At 40.5% G+C, this 17,671-nt stretch overlaps 1 protein-coding gene and 1 long non-coding RNA gene across 2 annotated transcripts; both read right to left on the reverse strand.

Moving 5' to 3' along the window:
* Positions 1-2,097: 2,097 nt before the first annotated feature.
* LOC123038051 lies at positions 2,098-2,703 on the reverse strand. Its single transcript, XR_006417736.1, has 3 exons — positions 2,429-2,703; positions 2,190-2,364; positions 2,098-2,133 (listed from the first exon to the last, which is right to left on the reverse strand). It is a non-coding gene; the product is annotated as an uncharacterized LOC123038051 (long non-coding RNA).
* Positions 2,704-7,211: 4,508 nt separating this feature from the next.
* Positions 7,212-12,486, reverse strand: LOC123038061. The gene is made up of 9 exons (XM_044461520.1): positions 12,168-12,486; positions 11,681-11,864; positions 10,616-11,050; positions 10,322-10,531; positions 10,051-10,263; positions 9,272-10,009; positions 8,343-9,097; positions 7,990-8,264; positions 7,212-7,367 (listed from the first exon to the last, which is right to left on the reverse strand). The coding sequence occupies exons 1-9, from the start codon at positions 12,484-12,486 to the stop codon at positions 7,212-7,214; spliced, it is 3,285 nt and encodes a 1,094-aa protein (XP_044317455.1).
* Positions 12,487-17,671: the final 5,185 nt, after the last annotated feature.

A 17,671-nucleotide genomic window follows, 5' to 3' on the forward strand; every position in this document is an offset into this window, starting at 1 on the left:
TATTTTTTCTCGGATTTTGTTGATTAATTTTTCCCCATTTAGTAATCTTGTAAAACAAGAACCTTCAGGGTTAAGTGTGCAATAATTATTGAACATTTCTGTCTTAAAAATTGAGTTGTAAATTTTACAACGATCGGTAATAATAGGCTATTTTATGTAAATTATAATAAGATCTTGGTGCAAAGCGATTTTAGATTCAGATATATCTAATAGGTCTGTTATAATTACAGGTCTACTTTCGTGTTTATAAATTTCTTGTATATCATTATTATTTAGAATTTTAGTATTAAATACATCAATTTTTGCGAGTGAAATTCTGTCCATTAAATTCATAAGATCGTAAAGCCTAGTATCCTGATCGACAAACGATTATGCTAGCGTAAAAACTTTAACCTTTCCAGTGCGACCAAAGTTTCGAGAGTTCATCCGAACTGAGCTTACTACGGTCTTACTGTCAATCAGCTGGGATTGTTGACAAAAAAGCAAACAAAGTTAAATGAAACGAAAATGGCGAGTTCAAAAAACACAAGCGGCATGTATTGTAGCATTAGAGGAAGAGGTCAAAAGACAGCGGCCGATATATTGGGTGAGCCCATATCTGCAGGAAAGGGCCCTTAAAGGCCGATATGCTTCGGACGTAAGTAATACTGTTCAATAATGTATTAATATTCGTGCACTAAAAAATATTTTCTTATCATTTTAAAGTTTCAAAGCTTGTTGCAGACTCCCTCAATGTTTTTCGAAAACTTCCATTTTTGGAATGGTGGAGCAGTACCTTATACCGAAACGGAACACTCGCCCAGATGCTATATTAATAAAAGCCAAGTTGGCCATCGTTTTAGAGTAATTAGATTTTAAATATTCTTAGATAACAATATATTTATATTTTGTATCCTTTTATTTAGATTTCTTGCCTCTGCAGACCTGCAACGCCACATTGGATCAACTTATCGGATCAGAAAGCAACATTTTGGAGTGATTCTCCTCCAGGTGTCTATTGTCATTTGGACTGCTTCGAAGACGAATGGAACTAAATGCATTGGAGCAGTCGACGGAAAGCATGTGGCGATAAAAGGGCCGCCAAATAGCGGAAGCCTTTTTTACAATTATAAGGTAGGTACTTTTTAAATGCCAATAGAATTTAATAACAAAATCGTAATGTAGGGCTTTCATTCGATTGTGCTTATGGCAATCTGCAACGCTCACTATCGCTTCACCTACATTGATGTGGGGGCTTTTGGTAGCGAAGGAGACATGAATGCCTTCTCCCATAGCGATCTTGGCAAACAGTTGCTCTTAGACCAGCTGCCCTTTCCGGAGTACAATGTTATAAACGGCCATCGAACCCCTTATTACATTGTTGGTAATGATGCATTCCCCCTTCATAAGCGCATCATGAAGCCGTATAGTGGCACGGATCTGCATAGGGAGGAGCGGATTTTTAACTACAGGCTAAGTCGGACTCGTCGTTGCATTGAGAACGCATTTGGGATTCTCAGCGCTAGGTGGATGGCTGTACAACGAACTTTGTTAAGAAATCCATGCAAAGCTCAAGAAGAATATTTAAACGGAAGTGCTGGATATTCTCAAGTACCTTGGCAAGTCTGCCGGTGTGCAAAGAAATTAAAAAAACAATAAAAGTTATTTTGCAATGTTAAATTTGTTTTCTTTTTATTGAATTATTGACTGGCGTCTTTCTCCTCCCACAGAAGCCAGGTCATCTTCCTTTCGCCTTCGGCAGCACGTTCCGGAGGAAACGTGCTTAGAATCGACTCCCAGTAGGCATATACCGGCCTTGGAGGAGTGGGAAGGGGAGCCTTTTGTTGTTGCTCCAGAAAGTTGCACAGCATGTCGCACATTTTGGCTGCTGGTGTTTCCTCCACCTTTCGCTTCTTGGCGGTCCTTCTTCTTCCACCCTTTGAAAGTATAGGAATATTTTATAAGAAATTATATTATTTAATAGAAATTGGGCAACTTACATGGGAATACAATTCCTTTTGGACCTCAGACAGCCCGACCTCCAGCTCCGCTTCCGCTTCCAAAAAGCCAACTTCGATAGGGTCTTGAGTTTCCTCCATGGAGTAGTCCATTGCTTGGGCTCCGTCGCTCTCCGAAAACACAGATTGGGTTGTTCTGTTAAAAATATATTATATTAGTATAATGTAAAAAAATTTTTGGCCAGAACCTACTGCCTCTGCGTGGATAAGTCCGGCAGGAAGCCCATGTAGGGAGCGAAATCCCACTCTGCAGCACCTGTTGGCTTCTCCAGTGGGTCTCCTCCAGCACTTCCACTCTTTGGCTGCTTGCACTTGTGTTACTTGTAGCTGTCCCGTAGAGACTTCCACGCCAGCTTGCAACTATTATCTAAACATAAATATTGTATATGTCCACGTTAACAAATATTTAGTAATGTACAATTATAACTTACCATCTTTGTCCATTTCCCAGGCTATTTCCTCCCACGATCTTTTTATGAATGTTGCATTAAAATGCTTTTTATTGGAAAGGTCCCACAATTCTGGGCGCGACTCCATGCATCGTATCAATGCTATTTTTTCCTCACTATTGAACTCCAGCAACCGACTTTTCCGGGTTTTCTGATTTTTTCCCTCCATTTTTTTAAATTTTCGACAAAAGATTACATTTTTTATTCTTTTTGCCAGGGTTCACCCAAAGTTCATTTCAGGGTGTTGGCAACGCGATGCAATTCTGGTATTTTTTTCGTCGAACTGGAGACCTAAGTCAAAAAAAAGCTTCACGAAAAGTGAACGCCAGCTGTTTGCCTCTCGCTCTCTCTCACGACTGGCGTACGGTTTTCGTCGATCAGGATACTAGGCCTAAGAAAGCAAGCGCAGACGATATTTTCTGAGTGGAACTTCTTGATCCTTAAAGACTGTTTTGAATTCCTCAGATAAAGATTTTATTTCTTTAAATATTTTAGAATTCATAACAAATTGATCGTTATTATTTTGTATTAAATCATCTATTTTATTTTGGACTGTTATGAAATCATCATGATCTGGTGTTCCGCGCTATCCATTTCCAAATGGTGCCTAATTCATTAATGCCTCTTTTCGATCTACTGGGTATTATTTGAGAGATAAGTATTTTTTTTATAATTTTTAAATCGTGGTATATTTCCCAAAGAAAATTCTTGCTGTTATGATTCTTTAGAAATTCTGCTTCAATATTAATTATATCTCTATAAAAACTTATATTAGTTATATGAAATAAGTCTGCGCATGATTCATAAATAAGAACATCTTTGGTATCCTTGTAAAGAAGAAAATCGTGGTTCGTGTAATCCAATATTTCGGATTTGGTTGTACCTACCAGCAATAATAAGTACATTATTGAAAACATTATCTGGAATTTGAAACAAATTATTTTATATTATCATTATGAATCGTACGGTTTCTCTTATTTATAATAAATCTATTAGGGAGATTTTCCTTAACTACTTGTTATTTATATCTAGTTAAGCTTGTTTCTTTCCCCGTGTTTATTTTCGTAAATTACCTCTCCTACTTGATAATTCTTATTTTGTCTATCTTATTGTAAAAATGCAACGATTTCTCTTGAGCTTGTTGCAGTAATTTGGGAGTTTCCTTATTATTTTTATTAAATTATTAAATTATTTAAATATTATTAAATAATATATCAAAAGGTCGTTGATTGGTTATTGAGTGAATTGGTAAATTATATTTTTGGGCTGCTCTAATTATGATTTCGGAATAATCATTTAAATTAAGTTCATCTTTAATGGAGCGAGCAATTTCTGTTAAGGTAGAGTGTGCCCTTTCTATTTGTCCGTTGGACGTACTATGTCGTGGATCTGCAAAGTATAATGATATCCCATTTCTTTGTGCAAAGGATTTAAATTGGGATGAAGAAAAACTTGGTTCGTTATCTATCATCAAAGTTTTGGCTAATATGGACATTGTTGTAAAATTTCTGAAACTTTATTTTCTATATTTAGTTTATTAGGAATTTCTTTTACTACTAAGTATTTGGAATAAGAATCTATACAAGTAATGAATATAAGATTTTGGGCGTAATATATTTTGTATTTTATAAAAATCTTCTAGAGTACAGTGAACTCCTATTGTTATATTGGGTGGAATGAATTCTCTTAAGATGGATACTAAATTTTCAGGAGTGTCATACTCTATTATGTGTCTAGTATTTCCGAATACATTAATCGACTCATGTATTGTATACCTCCCCGTTGCTATTAGCAATTGTTGCTTAAACTGGTTTAAGGGTTTTCGGGTTTCTTGTATAACATTCTCAAAACTACTCTCTGCTGAATGCTGAGTATTTTGATCTGAAACCGATTCATTACTTTCCGTTAGGTTATTTATTTGGATCCTTGATAAGGCGTCCGCAACAACATTTGTTGCTCCAGGCTTATAAATAATTTTGTGTGAATAGCTTTCAATAAAGGAATACCATCTTTTCATTTCGATATTTGGATTTTTTTGAGAAATGGAGAACGAAAGAGGTTGATGATCGGTATAGATCTCGATGTCGTTAACCCCATATAAGTAATTTCGAAGATTTTTAAAAACCCATTCTTTTTTATTTGTTGCTTATAATTGTTCAGTTTTGGTTAGAGTTCTGAAATTGGTTTTCCTTCCTGAGAAAGAAAAGCACCAATAGCTAAGTCAGACGCATCGGTTGTTAGGGTACATTTTTTATTATAATCTGGTTGTACTAGTTCTACCTGTGCAATTAAATTTTCTTTAAGCTCGTTAAAAGCTCTTACAGCTGAATCATCAAGCTGTGTTAAAGTTTTACGTGATGTTTTTTTTAAATACCTTGCCAATTTGTTCTTCTAAATATTTTGTTAAAGGTTTAGCTATCTTTGCGTAATTTTGCACAAATATTCTCTCGAATATTTTTAGGGATCGGATATTTTACAATTGTAAAAATTTTTTCGGGATCGGTTTTGATCACATTGTGAGAAACAACGTAACCTAGAAAGTTTGTTTCTAATTTAAAGAACTTTTATTTTTCAATCGAAATTTTCATGTTTGCGTTTAGCAAAATTTTTATAAAGACAATTAAATCTTTGTAATGTTGTTCAACTGTTTTTGAAAAAATAATAATGTCATCCATATAAACATGACATGTTTTACCCACTTGTTCTCTTAAAATCTCATCCATCGCTCGCTGGAATATTCTAGGAGCGTTTGTCAAATCGAAAGGCGTTCTTAGGAATTCGTATTTCCCATTGTTTATTGAAAATGAGGTTTTCTGTATGTCTGGTTCACTCATGAGAATCTGATGAAATCCAGATTCCAAGTCAATTGTTGAGAAATATTTGGCTTTTCCAAGATTTGATAAAATCACTGAAGGGTCCTGCATTGGATATCTATCCAGTATAGTATTTTCGTTAAGTTTTTTATAATCTATTACGAGTCTGAGCTTTGGAGTTCCATCTTCATTGAAACTCTTTTTTGGAACCACTAGTACAGGTGAATTATATGGACTTCTACTTGACCTTATAATTTCTTCTTTTAGCATTCGACTTATTTCAGAATTTACAAAATCTGAAGCTTATAGAGCATAATGGTATTGTTTACTGTAAATGGCCCTATCATTTACGGTGTTTATTTCACCGCGTATATCTCTCCTAAAAGGAATCTGCATATTTATTTTCGAATGTTCTTCATTGATAATATTTAATATTTCGTTCTCCAAATCTTTTCTTTGATCTGCAGATGATATTTTTATGTTGTTTAATTTTTTATTGTCGGATTTTTCAACGACGGCGTGTTCAGGATTTTTAATTCCCAAACTTTTATTTTTGTCGGATTTTTCAACGACGGCGTGTTCAGGATTTTTAATTCCGAAACTTTTATTTTTGTCGGATTTTTCAACGACGGCGTGTTCAGGATTTTTAATTCCGAAACTTTTATTTTTGTCGGATTTTTCAACGACGGCGTGTTCAGGATTTCTATATCCCAAACTAAATTCGCTGTGATTACCCATTTCAGATTCGGATCTGATTTGAGTCTTTTCATCAAAGTATTTTTTAATATAAATTCTTTTAATGGAAGAATAATGTTTTCTTCTGTTAAAGAAAGTTGGTTTAAGATTTTTCCGTTATCATAATTTAATTTTTCTTCTTTTCCATTATATTTGTTGGGGCGGGTCCGTGCCAAGAACAATTCCAGAGTTTTTCCCGAAGAAATATATGCAAATGCGGGGTTGTGTGGAGCTTCGTTTTCACATGTGATTCGTTTCACCTTTTATTTCGTAATGACTTCAATATATATCGTAAGTTTAGTCTAAGAGGCCACCGATTCGGTTGCCAGTGATGCCGAACCAGCGATCTTTCTTCTTGTTCGACATGAACATTCTCCCCCCTCGCAATGGGGAGAGTGGCAGGTTACGAAAGGGAACAAGTGCCTGAAAGGAGCCACCCCAATGCTGAGTTTTGCGCCATGGACAGTCCGTTTTGACTTGGGAGGATTGGCAGAACATTCTCCCCCCTCGCAATGGGGAGAGTGGCAGGTTACGAAAGGGAACAAGTGCCTGAAAGGAGCCACCCCAATGCTGAGTTTTTCGCCATGGACAGTCCGTTTTGACTTGGGAGGATTGGCAGAATTAATTCCCCGTATACGTCAGCCCCCAAAACGGCAGACACTAGGGAAGGGTAGAACCATCTATCATCAGGCAAAGTGATGTTTGGGAAGGCATCCCGGACCTTCGGATCCAGGGGCTTGGCCGGAGTTCGGGTCTGCATCTGGTCATCAACCAGCATTAGCAGCTTCGGGTCATCTTCGACGACTTTGAGCGGATTTCGGTGGTGCACACCCGCTCATCGCCCACGCGGGTGACGGAAAGGTTGAGGGCCTTTGTCAAGGAAACGTGAATGCGACTCACGGGGCAGCAAGGATCCACCAAAGCTCGGACGTCAAACCGTTTCTCCTCAGACCCCACCAAAATGGATACTCATGCGCTGCAGGATAGCGGCAGGGCTTCGGGTCGGGGAGATCTCCTTCGGTGACGATGAGCGCAACGACGTCGTCTACGACGTTCTCGTCTGCTGCCGTCGGTCTTGGGGTCGTGACGAGCGTGCCAATGTGGACTCTTGGAAGTGCAAGAGGGTGTGGTGATTTCCACTGCAGACGTGGCACTTGGCATTACTGCGGCAGGATTGACCCGAATGCTCGTGAGCAAGGCAGTTCGCACAGTACTGATTAATGAGGACCGCGCGGAGCCGCTTCACCGCCGGGAGCCGAAGGAACCGTTGGCATTTCCTCAGCGCGTGCACCCCTCGGCAAACTCGGCACCTGTACCCGTTGGTTGCGCGTGGCCGAGCGTGCTGGATTGTAGTTGGCGCCATCGTGAACAATCTGTGGAAGCCAGTAAACAAAGGTTAAAGGTTATGGATGATGCGAATGATCGTGACATGTATGAGGACTGACGACACAGAATGACATGAGTTTAGGACTAGTAGGATTGGCTGTTAGTCGCTAACTCAGGAAAAAAGGGAAAAGGCAGAATCACTCGGAGCAGGAGGCCTCCATCGGAAGGCGGATTATCTTTGCGATTGGTCATCGGATAATGCCACGTGCGGTAAGAACATCTGCCACTCGGGTCTTGCCATCCGCGCCTGGGCACACCAGTTGGATCCGCCCAAGCCGCCATTCATTTGGTGGTAAATTTTCCTCATTTAGCACCACCATGTCCCCCGTCTGAATGTCTGGCGTTGGAAATTGCCATTTAGTCCTTTTATCGAGCTCCTTTAGGTACTCTTCTCTCCAACATAAGCAAAATTGCTGATGCAGGGCCTTTGGCCGCTGCCATCGGTTTAAAATGGAAATCGGGTTTTCTTTAATCTCGGGCTCAGTCACGGAAAGGAGTTGCCCACCGACTAGGAAGTGTCCGGGGCTAAGAGCTACGAGGTCTGTGGGGTCTTCGGACATTGGAGAAATGGGCCTCGAGTTTAAACAGGCCTTTCGATAGGAGGGTAACTAACTCTTCAAAGCTGTACTTCCCGCCAGCTGTTTGCTTGTAGAAGTGTGTCTTAAAGCTTTTGACACCGGCCTCCCATAGCGCTCCCATATGAGGCGCGCCAGGAGGGTTGAAGTGCCAGGTCACATTTTGAAGACTGTACTTGGACAGGATCAAAGACCTCGTAGCTTCAATGAAATCCTTGGATAAGGACGTGGAGGCTCCAACAAACGTTTTCCCGTTGTCAGAGTATATGTGGTGCGGACAGCCACGTCGTGCGGAGAAACGCGAGAAGGCTGCCAGAAACTTTGAGTTTAGATGGATGGCTCGGGTACTAAAACACACAAAAACGCAGACATACCCCTTATACCCACCGACATAGTTTTTTATATCAAATGGACCCGCAAAGTCAACGCCCGTGTGGGTAAAAGCCCTGGAAAATGTAGATCTTGCGCAGGGCAAGTCTCCCATCAGCTGAGTTTGCAGCTTCTGTCTGTGAATGGTGCACACTCGACAGGAATGAATGGTGTCTTTTACAAGATTTCTCAGCTTTATCCATATATCCCCGTGCAAGGATATGCGATGGGTAAAGAGGGCCAAAAGTTTGGCAAAAGTGCACCTTGCCGGAATGATGCTTGGATGTTTCTCATCATAGCTTAGCATCTCAGATGCTCGTAGACGACCGCTGGCTCTTAAGACACCGTGGCTGTCGATAAAGGGGTTTAGATTGGAGATCGTGCTGGAGACTGGAATATGTTGCTTTTTGCCTAAGGCCTTGTATTCTATTGGATACTCATTGAGTTGGGTGAGCACAATCAGCCTCTCTTGGACATCAGACAACTCTGCGGCAGTGAGTTCTGCCTTAATGTTTACGTTTTGCTTGCGACACATTCTTGCAAACCAGAATACGTAAGCGAGAACGCGTAAAGCCCTCTCGAATGCCGAAAAACGCTCCAGAATGTCATTTTTCGGGGGCGCTGTGGCGACGTTACACCTTATTGGGCGCTTTTCGAGCTCGATTTCGAGCGGGACCGACGAATTGAGTGGCCACTGCTCCTGGTTGTGACGCAGCCACTCAGGTCCATGCCACCAGAGGTTGCTGTCCTTGAGCTCATGGACTGAGACGCCCCTGCTTGCCAGTTCAGCTGGGTTATCTTCCGATTTCACATGAAACCACTGTTCTCTGTTGGTGAGCTAATCAACTTTCGCGACTCTGTTGGCAACGAATGTAGTCCAAGTGCATGCTGGCTTGCTTAGCCATGCAAGCACTATCGTGGAGTCTGTCCAATAATATGTATCATACTGAGTAGGAGTCATTTCGGAGAGAACTGCTGCGGCGAGTTCGGAGAGAAGCACCGCACCGCACAGCTCTAATCGCGGTATAGAAAGGGACTTTACTGGAGCAACTCGGGTTTTGGACAAAAGCAAGTGGGTGAAGCAGCCATCAGTCGTTTCGACGCGAACAAAGATGGCAGCACCATAGGCGCTCTGCAATGCATCGCAAAACCCGTGGAACTGCAGTTTTGCTGCTGGATGAAATCTAACCCATCTTGGGATGCGAACTTCTTTCAAAGTCTGATACCCCTCAAGAAAATTACGCCACTTTGTGACAAGATCAGTCGGAAGGGGCTGGTCCCAGCTTAACTCCCGCAACCAAATTTCTTGCAAGAGCTTTTTTTCCCGAACAATAAATGGCGATAACCATCCTGCTGGGTCAAACAGTTTGGCTATCTGGGATAAAACCTCTCGTTTGGTGTAGGTTGTTTGGAGAGAAATATCCATCGGCAGGAAGAGGAAACTGTCCGATGTCGCATGCCAACGGATTCCCAGAGTTTTTGAAATACTGGCGTCTTCCAACTCCAGAAAGTCGGCCCTAATCAAGTGTTCCTTTGGAATGCCCTGTAAAAGTTTCTTCTCGTTTGAGGTCCACTTGCGCAGTGGAAAGCCCGCGCTCTCTAGGGCACCGCGGAGCTCTTTGATGGCTGAAACAGCGGACTGCTGCGTGTGGGTGCCGGCTAAAACATCATCGACATACATAAATCTAGAAATTATGTCACTTGCCAAAGGATATTGGTCACGTACATCGTGAACCAGTTGTTGAAGCACGCGTATGGCAAAAAAGTGGCACAGTTAACGCCGAAAGTGACAGTGTTCAGCTCATAATCACAGAGTTTTCCCTCTTTATCGCGGAACAGGATTCTTTGGAAACGTGTATGATCGGAATGGACGAGAATCTGCCGATACATCTTAGTGATGTCAGCATTGAAGACGTATTTAAAAACGCCATTTGAGGATCTGGATGGTCAAATCAGATTGCAGTACCGAAGTATGAAGGATATCATTTAGGCTGTACCCGTTTGACGATTTATTGGAGGCGTTAAACACCACGCGAACCTTTGTGGTGGTACTGTCTGGCTTGAAAACCGCGTGGTGTGGCAAGTAAAAATTGCTGGAGTCGTCATTTGGAGAGACTTTGTGCATATGACCCAAATCTAAATATTCCTGAATAACTGAGTTATACTGCTCTCTCAAAGGAGCGTTTTTATTCAGCCGTACTTCATTCCTAAGGAATTGCGCCAGTGCGGTGGACCATGAATGCCCCATGTTTATTTTGTTAGGTTCTTTAAAGGGCAAAGAAACAACATACCATCCTTCTTTACCCCTTGTGGTGGTTTGCTGGAAATTATTTTCACACACCGAGCTGGATTCCTTACCCGGCTTCACTGGAACATCCTCTACCTCCAAGAACTTGGTGACGATACCGTCTAGTTGAGATTCGGTGACAGACAACCGTGCTGAGAAGGAAGATATTCTGTTAGTGGGATTCTTCGCAATTGGGCCGCAAATAATCCACCCGAATATGGTCTCTTGGCCAAGGAGTGTTCCGAAAACATTTGAATGGAAGCCGCCTAAAATGATCGACGGAAGGATATCGGCGCCTATGAGCACGTCAATTTTTGAACTCTGGTAGAAATTCGGATCTGCTAATTGGATGGGAGGAAGGTCCCTCAACGACCCTTCGGGTATCGTATAGGATGGAAGATTTCCGGCTAAATGCGGTAGCACATATGCAGACGCTTCGCTTTGGATTTGTGGCTTAATGGGGGAGCCTATATGGAATTGGCAGCGCTTACGTGGTTGAGCAACAGTTTGATTTACTCCCGAAACTTGAGCTTGTATGGATTCGTAGGGGAACTTAATTAGGTTGAATAACCGTTCTGAAATAAAGGTCGCCTCGGATCCGGAGTCATGAGCGCCTTACTCAGGATGACCCCTTGCGTGTTCACGGCGATGTACGTTTAGACGTTCGACGGAGTGGACTGTATTTCTGGCTGGAGGTCAGGTTCGGATGCTGACTGGAGTTGTGGAGCGCCGCCGCGATGGAGGAGAGTATTGTGGCGACCTTTGCACGTGTAGCAATTATGCGTACTCGTGCAGTCTCTCAACATGTGGCTTCTTACAAAACAGTTCAGACAGAGTTTCTGTTGTTTAATACACTGTTCCCTGCCGACAACAGACATATTTAAAAACTGGGGACACAGACGGATCGGATAGTTCTCCCTTGGACAAAGTTTACACGACTGTGGATTTACGGTGACCCTATTTTCAAAGTTATGGATAATTGGATTGAGTGGTCAAAGTAGTTTTAAATTCTTCAATTGCCTCCAGGGTTCGATGACGACCTTGTAAGAAGGTCTTGAATTTTTCCCACCCTGGAATCTCGGATGGGTTGAGGAGGGACTGTTCCCACAGAGCCAACGTCAGCTTCGTCAGCTTTGAGGAGCACAGGAAGACGAGAAGATAGTCCCAGTTTGTTATGTCTACTTTTGCTATTTTCAGGGCTGTCAAACAGCCTTGGACAGTGCTCTTCAGGTGCTTAAGGGAATTGCCACACTCTTGGGAATGAGTGGGGAGATTAAATAGGATCTTTAGCTACCTGTCGACGAGCAGTCGCTTGGTTTCGAAACGAGTCTGCAGATATTCCCATGCGGGCGCAACACCTTCGTTAGTCAATGGTGATAATGTCACAATAGACTTTGCTTCTCCACTCGTTTTCGAGTTGAGGTGGAACAACTTTTCAACGCCTGAAAGCCTCGGATTTTGGACATAGATGGCGGAAAAAAGGTCTCGAAACGTCGGCCAATGAACATATTCGCCACTGAACATTTCACAGTCTATTGGAGGGACGCGGCATCCACTAGGCAGAGGCACCGGTGTGGGCGGTTCATGAATTGGTTGAACGCTAGCTCTTTCAATCGTTTCGTTTAGTGTTGCAGCGCATCTTTCAAAGACTTCCATTGTGTCTGTACTATTTACTAAGGAAAGATCCTCAGAGCACGTCTCGTACTCTTTCTCTACCTTGTCCCAAAGAGCTTGTATCTGCTGAAGTCTGACCTTGTTAGTGTGAACAGACGGAGGTGGGTCTGTTGGGATGTTGACCCTGGCTTCGAACTGACTGACCCTATCGGTCACAGCCACAAACTTTGTCAAGGCAGTTTTAGCTTCACCGTCAGCCATTTTCGCAGTTGATCTCGTGACTTGTAGGGACAAAACTGACTGTGACGCAGTTGTTTTCACGGTTTTTAAAGGGGTTAAGGACTTTTCGCTTGTTGTCCTGGAAGTATGGCTGATCCTCATGAATGGAGTTAAGCTTGTACTAGGTCCTGCCTTTTTTGGTGGGTAGTGACGACTCGCTTTTAGCTCTGGACCGGCTGGGTGTTCTGACTGATGGGACGGTTAACTGAACTTTAGGTTCCTCATCTTCACCAATCGGCATAGTAGGCTCGAGTAGGAGCCTAAACTTACACTGACGGGACAAGAATAGTGACGTGGAAGCTGTCGCTGTTTAATGCGTCTCGGCTTAACGATTTGGAAGCTGGTCAGAGAACCATTCCACGGATCAATATAACACAAATATAATTTGGATGGAATGTGAAATGGGTGTATGTCTTGGAGAATATATGACTGCACCAGAAGGAATGGATGCGGAACTCGTGGAATCGGATCGCTGTGAAGGACTAACTTTATTTTTGGATGAAATTTACTATTATATATTTATTTTATTTTTTATTTCTAATTTTGGAAAGCTTATCGAATTTATTGCTACGTCCCAAATGCAATGCAGTGTGAACGGCCTATTATGCGATGCGTTGCAGTACGGAATGCCCTGAACACCCTGTGTGACGGCACACACACCAATATGCAATGTAAATGAGAGAAAAACAACCACCCAATAATTAAAATAAAACTACTGAAATATCAGTTATGTAGATATTTATTGGGTTGTGGTTTTTATTCGGGATGCCGCGGAGATCAGGAACCCAAAAAAACGGTTGCCGCCACCCTTAGATTCGCCCGTCCGAAAAGTATGCCAAGTAGGTGGTTCTGCAGCAGTGTTCGTAAGCCGGGTTTGTTATTGTTTTGTGTGTTTTAGTTTAAAATAATGCTGGTACAACTGGATTTTGGATGCTGCAAAGTGTTTTAGTTTAAAGACCAATGTGAAAAAATGGGTATTTGCACGGTGTATGGACTCTGAGTGTATATGGGTATGCGTATGGATATGTGTGATTTTATTTAATTTTTTTGTGTTTTAATTGGTTTGGAGTTGCAAAGGAGATAAATAAATATAAATATTTTCTTAGACCTTAACGGTGGAGCGGGGTTGTGTGGAAAAAAAATATATATATATATTGCTACCGAAAAAAAACTTTGGAACTACTTAGCTTGCGGAGAACGACGAAAATAAATCCGGCTTCGATTGGATAAAATGTTGGGGCGGGTCCGTGCCAAGAAAAAATTCCAGAGTTTTTCCCAACGAAATATATGCAAATGCGGGGTTGTGTGGAGCTTCGTTTTCACTTGTGATTCATTTCACCTTTTATTTCGTAATGACTTCAATATATATCGTAAGCTTAGTCTAAGAGGCCACCGATTCGGTTGCCAGTGATGCCGAACCAGCGATCTTTCTTCTTGTTCGACATGAACAACATTTAATTACTCCCTTTGCTGTAACGATTACAGCTCCTATTTTTTTAAAGGTTAAAGCCGACCAGCAAATCTGAGTCCAGGCCTTCTATTTCATAAAAAGTATATCGCGTATCAAAAATAGTTATCATGTGATAGTATTTTATTATTGAATATCCATTCCCTGTGGATACTCTTTTATATATGGGAAGCTCATTTTTATTTTTAAAAATTCCTGTTCTAATATAACAAGCGGTTGCTCCAGTGTCAATTAATATTTTTAATTTTTTATTTATTTTTTTTGTCATTTCTAATTAAGTAGGGTAAGCCTACTCCTGACCTTTGTCTAAAAAATGGTCCTCCTCAATATTATTTAATCTCATGGTCTTGTTAGCCGGTTGGTTAACAGTTCCAGTTTGTAACCTTTTATTTTGGACTTGGCCTTGCGGAGTGTTCTGGTTATTATATTTATTATAGGTTTGATTGAATCCGTTATTAGGCCTGTTCTGAATCTGTATAGACCCGTCTATTTCCATTGGTTCTGGCTTATTTTGTGGCTGTCTATAAGTATTCCACTGATTTTGTTGATTATTATTAAATTTACCCTGGTTCCAAGAAATATTTGTATTCTGATTATTTTAACCATAATTATTTCTGTTCTAATTGTTGTCTTGATTGAACCTTAGATTATTATTGTTCCGCTGAATATTATAATTATTGTTTTGTTGTATTGGCTTTTGATTGAAATATGTTTGTACATTACCACCAGAGTTTGGCTCACTATGTTTTTTCTGAGTAGTTGAGAAACTATTTGCGAAATGAACTCTCATGTTGTTGCTTTCTAATTCCTGAACTATGACCATTGCCTTTGGTAGGTCAGGTGGATTCATTGCGAAAATGGTATCTGAAATTTGGCCGTTGAGGCCGGTGATGAAAACTCTAAGAGCTGTCTTCCTATGTTTTTCATTAATTTCCGCTGTGATTGGTTTGTTTCTACCGTAGGTCAAATAGTTTTGTTAATTAGTAGAGTTAATTTTCTATTAACTGTGCCATAATAATCCATTATGGATAATTTTCCTTGACTCAATACACTTAGTTCCTGTTCGATAATATGAATTGGACGTTTGTCGCTAAAGACAAAGTCAAGTCTGGCCATTATGGCATCGAAATTTAACACCGTACCATTACGGGTTAAGGCATCGTTTGCCATTCCTGTTATTTTATTTCTTAATATAGATAAGGCAGAATAAAACCTTTCCCTCCCTATGGCATACTGACCCATGGCTATTTCAGCTGATTCTCTCCAGCTTACATATTTATCTTCTTCACCTTTATATTCCCTAACAGATTTGATGATCTCATAAGATGTTTCGCACTTAATATTTGGATCTACAATCTCTATCTGATAATCTTCAATCGTCTTTATTTTATGAGAAAGCCGCGATCTTAAATTCACGATCTCCTCCTTTAATGGATTTAATTCAAAATTAACAATTTGTTTTATTAAATCTCCTACATTTAGCATTGTATTGTTTTTAACCGCCGGATAGTATTTTCTTGAGGCGTATTCATGTGGAGTCTTTTATTTACTCCAGCCTGACTGGTTGAAGGTTCCGACATTTTGAGAACTTTTTTTGAAATCAGAAATTAAGTCTTCCACTTTGTTTTCTAATTTCGTCCTCCTTATTTTTCTTATCGTTGCTTGCTGATCCTGTTGGGGTCGTCCTTCTCTTTTTTGTTGATCCTGCTTGGGGTCGTCCTTCTTTATTGGTTTTGTAACTTTGGGTCTTCCTTCCTTTTTAATGATTATTTTTGGCGAGGGATTGCCCTTCAGCCTGTTTTCTTTGAATGTTTTTTTTTTTTTTTGTATGATGGCTTTGATGATTTTTTTGTAAATATTTTTAAATTAAATTGTTTTTCCGGTGATGATTTTTTTGTCACTTTTTATTTTTTATAATGTCTGAGCAGTGAATTTCTTGTTACGATCACTATTTTGTAATTTGAGATTTAAGGAGATTTTTTCATTAATTATTTTCTACCTTAGTTTTTTTGATCAACACAAACTTTTTTATTGTTGGCCGGTTGTATCGATTTTAAGGGGATTATTGCGTTTATTAATTTCCACCTTATTTTTTGATCAACACAAGCTTTATATTTCGTCGGTTGTTTCGGGTTTTTGGACGCGCTAAATTCCTTTTTTACTTTAAAACTTTTTAACTTTTATTTTAAAGCTTTGTTTAAGAATTCTTTTAATCGAACGGGCCCACGTTGTGCGCCAATTAACTTTCTCACTAGTGAATTAGTTAAAAAAATGTATTTTTATTTTTTATTATCACTTATTCACTATTAAAATTTTTCAATAGGTCAAACTTATTTAATTCAATGCTCTTTTACTTTCACTTGATTATTCTTTGGTGCTCGGTTCGGATCTCAAAAACGGACTGGACTCCTCGAGTTCAATGATTAATAATCAAACCTCGTCTCAAAAAATTGATAAAGAGAATGACTCAAGAGAGTCGGAAAATAGGATGATGCAATTTGCCAATTAAATTTGAAATCTAAATTTGGCCGAAAATTGGTGTTTACATTAGCGGACTTTAGGGATCGCTTTGGAAATCTTTTGTTTGCGCTAGCGGACTCAGGGCTCGCTTTGAGGCTCCGATGTTTACAATATCGGCTTGGATGTTTACAGCATCCGTTTGATGCGGACTGCGTGAAATTAATCTGGGTAGGAATAATTTAGAGGCGTAATTGACAGAAATAGGTGACCACGGATTTATCTCGGGTCTTGTCAGAGTTAATTGGAAATTGGCTCTCGGCTCAAAGTTGTTTATAAATTGGGTAAGTAATGTGTCATATAACTTGCACACTACAATAGTCATTAATTAATTAATTTTTGTTTTTTTGCGGATTTCCTGATTTTTTTGAGATCGAAAATATTTCCCAACCCCCAAAAAATAAATAATCACAATTAAATTATTTGGCAATCAATAACAAAGGTAATAATTAAAATAAACCAAAAAAATCAGAAGTCGACAGGGGGAGTAACAAGTTAAAAAAATACATTTTCAACGATTTCTAAATATTTGTGCCGATTATTCTTTTTTTACGGAACTGTGCCGTCTACTCCGCACAAATTAACAGTGTGCCCGTTCTCTGTGTTATTTTCCATTTGTGGTAGCGTTTTAAGTTCTGTTTTCATACTAAAAAGAAATAAAATTGAACAATTCAAAATTCAATTCAGCTACGCCGAATAGCTCCTCCTGTAGCAGCATTCGACTTGGGTTTTTTTTCTCGTTTGTTCATTTGCAGCGACGACCAACTCGCTGCCGACTCAGATCGCACGGAGGGCTTAGCTGTGAATATCCTCACGTTCCGAACGAAACGCTCCTTGCTCAGGTCAGTCGAGAATGCCCATCTACCCGTTTGGACAGGTCCCAATCCGCGTCTCCGTGACCGTTTCAATTAACGCCAAAAGCGACGACAAAAAGTTTATTTAACAGACCGGGTCAGCCAATATCAAGCGGATATTCATACTCCGAGCGCCGTTGAACCAGAACGACTTTTCCCTGGCATGTGCAAATAACGACTTTCCCCAGCTCGCCGACGACGAAGAGTCGAGGTATCCGCAGGCGAGTCGGATTATCCGACAGTACATGTACGTCGATGACGTACTTGCGGGGGCAGACTCCAAAACCGAAGCGCAAGCGGCTATCCGTGAGCTCCAAGGGGCCCTGGG

This window comes from Drosophila rhopaloa, unplaced genomic scaffold (assembly GCF_018152115.1).
Source record: "Drosophila rhopaloa isolate 14029-0021.01 unplaced genomic scaffold, ASM1815211v1 contig_4, whole genome shotgun sequence".
NCBI lineage: Eukaryota > Metazoa > Arthropoda > Insecta > Diptera > Drosophilidae > Drosophila > Drosophila rhopaloa.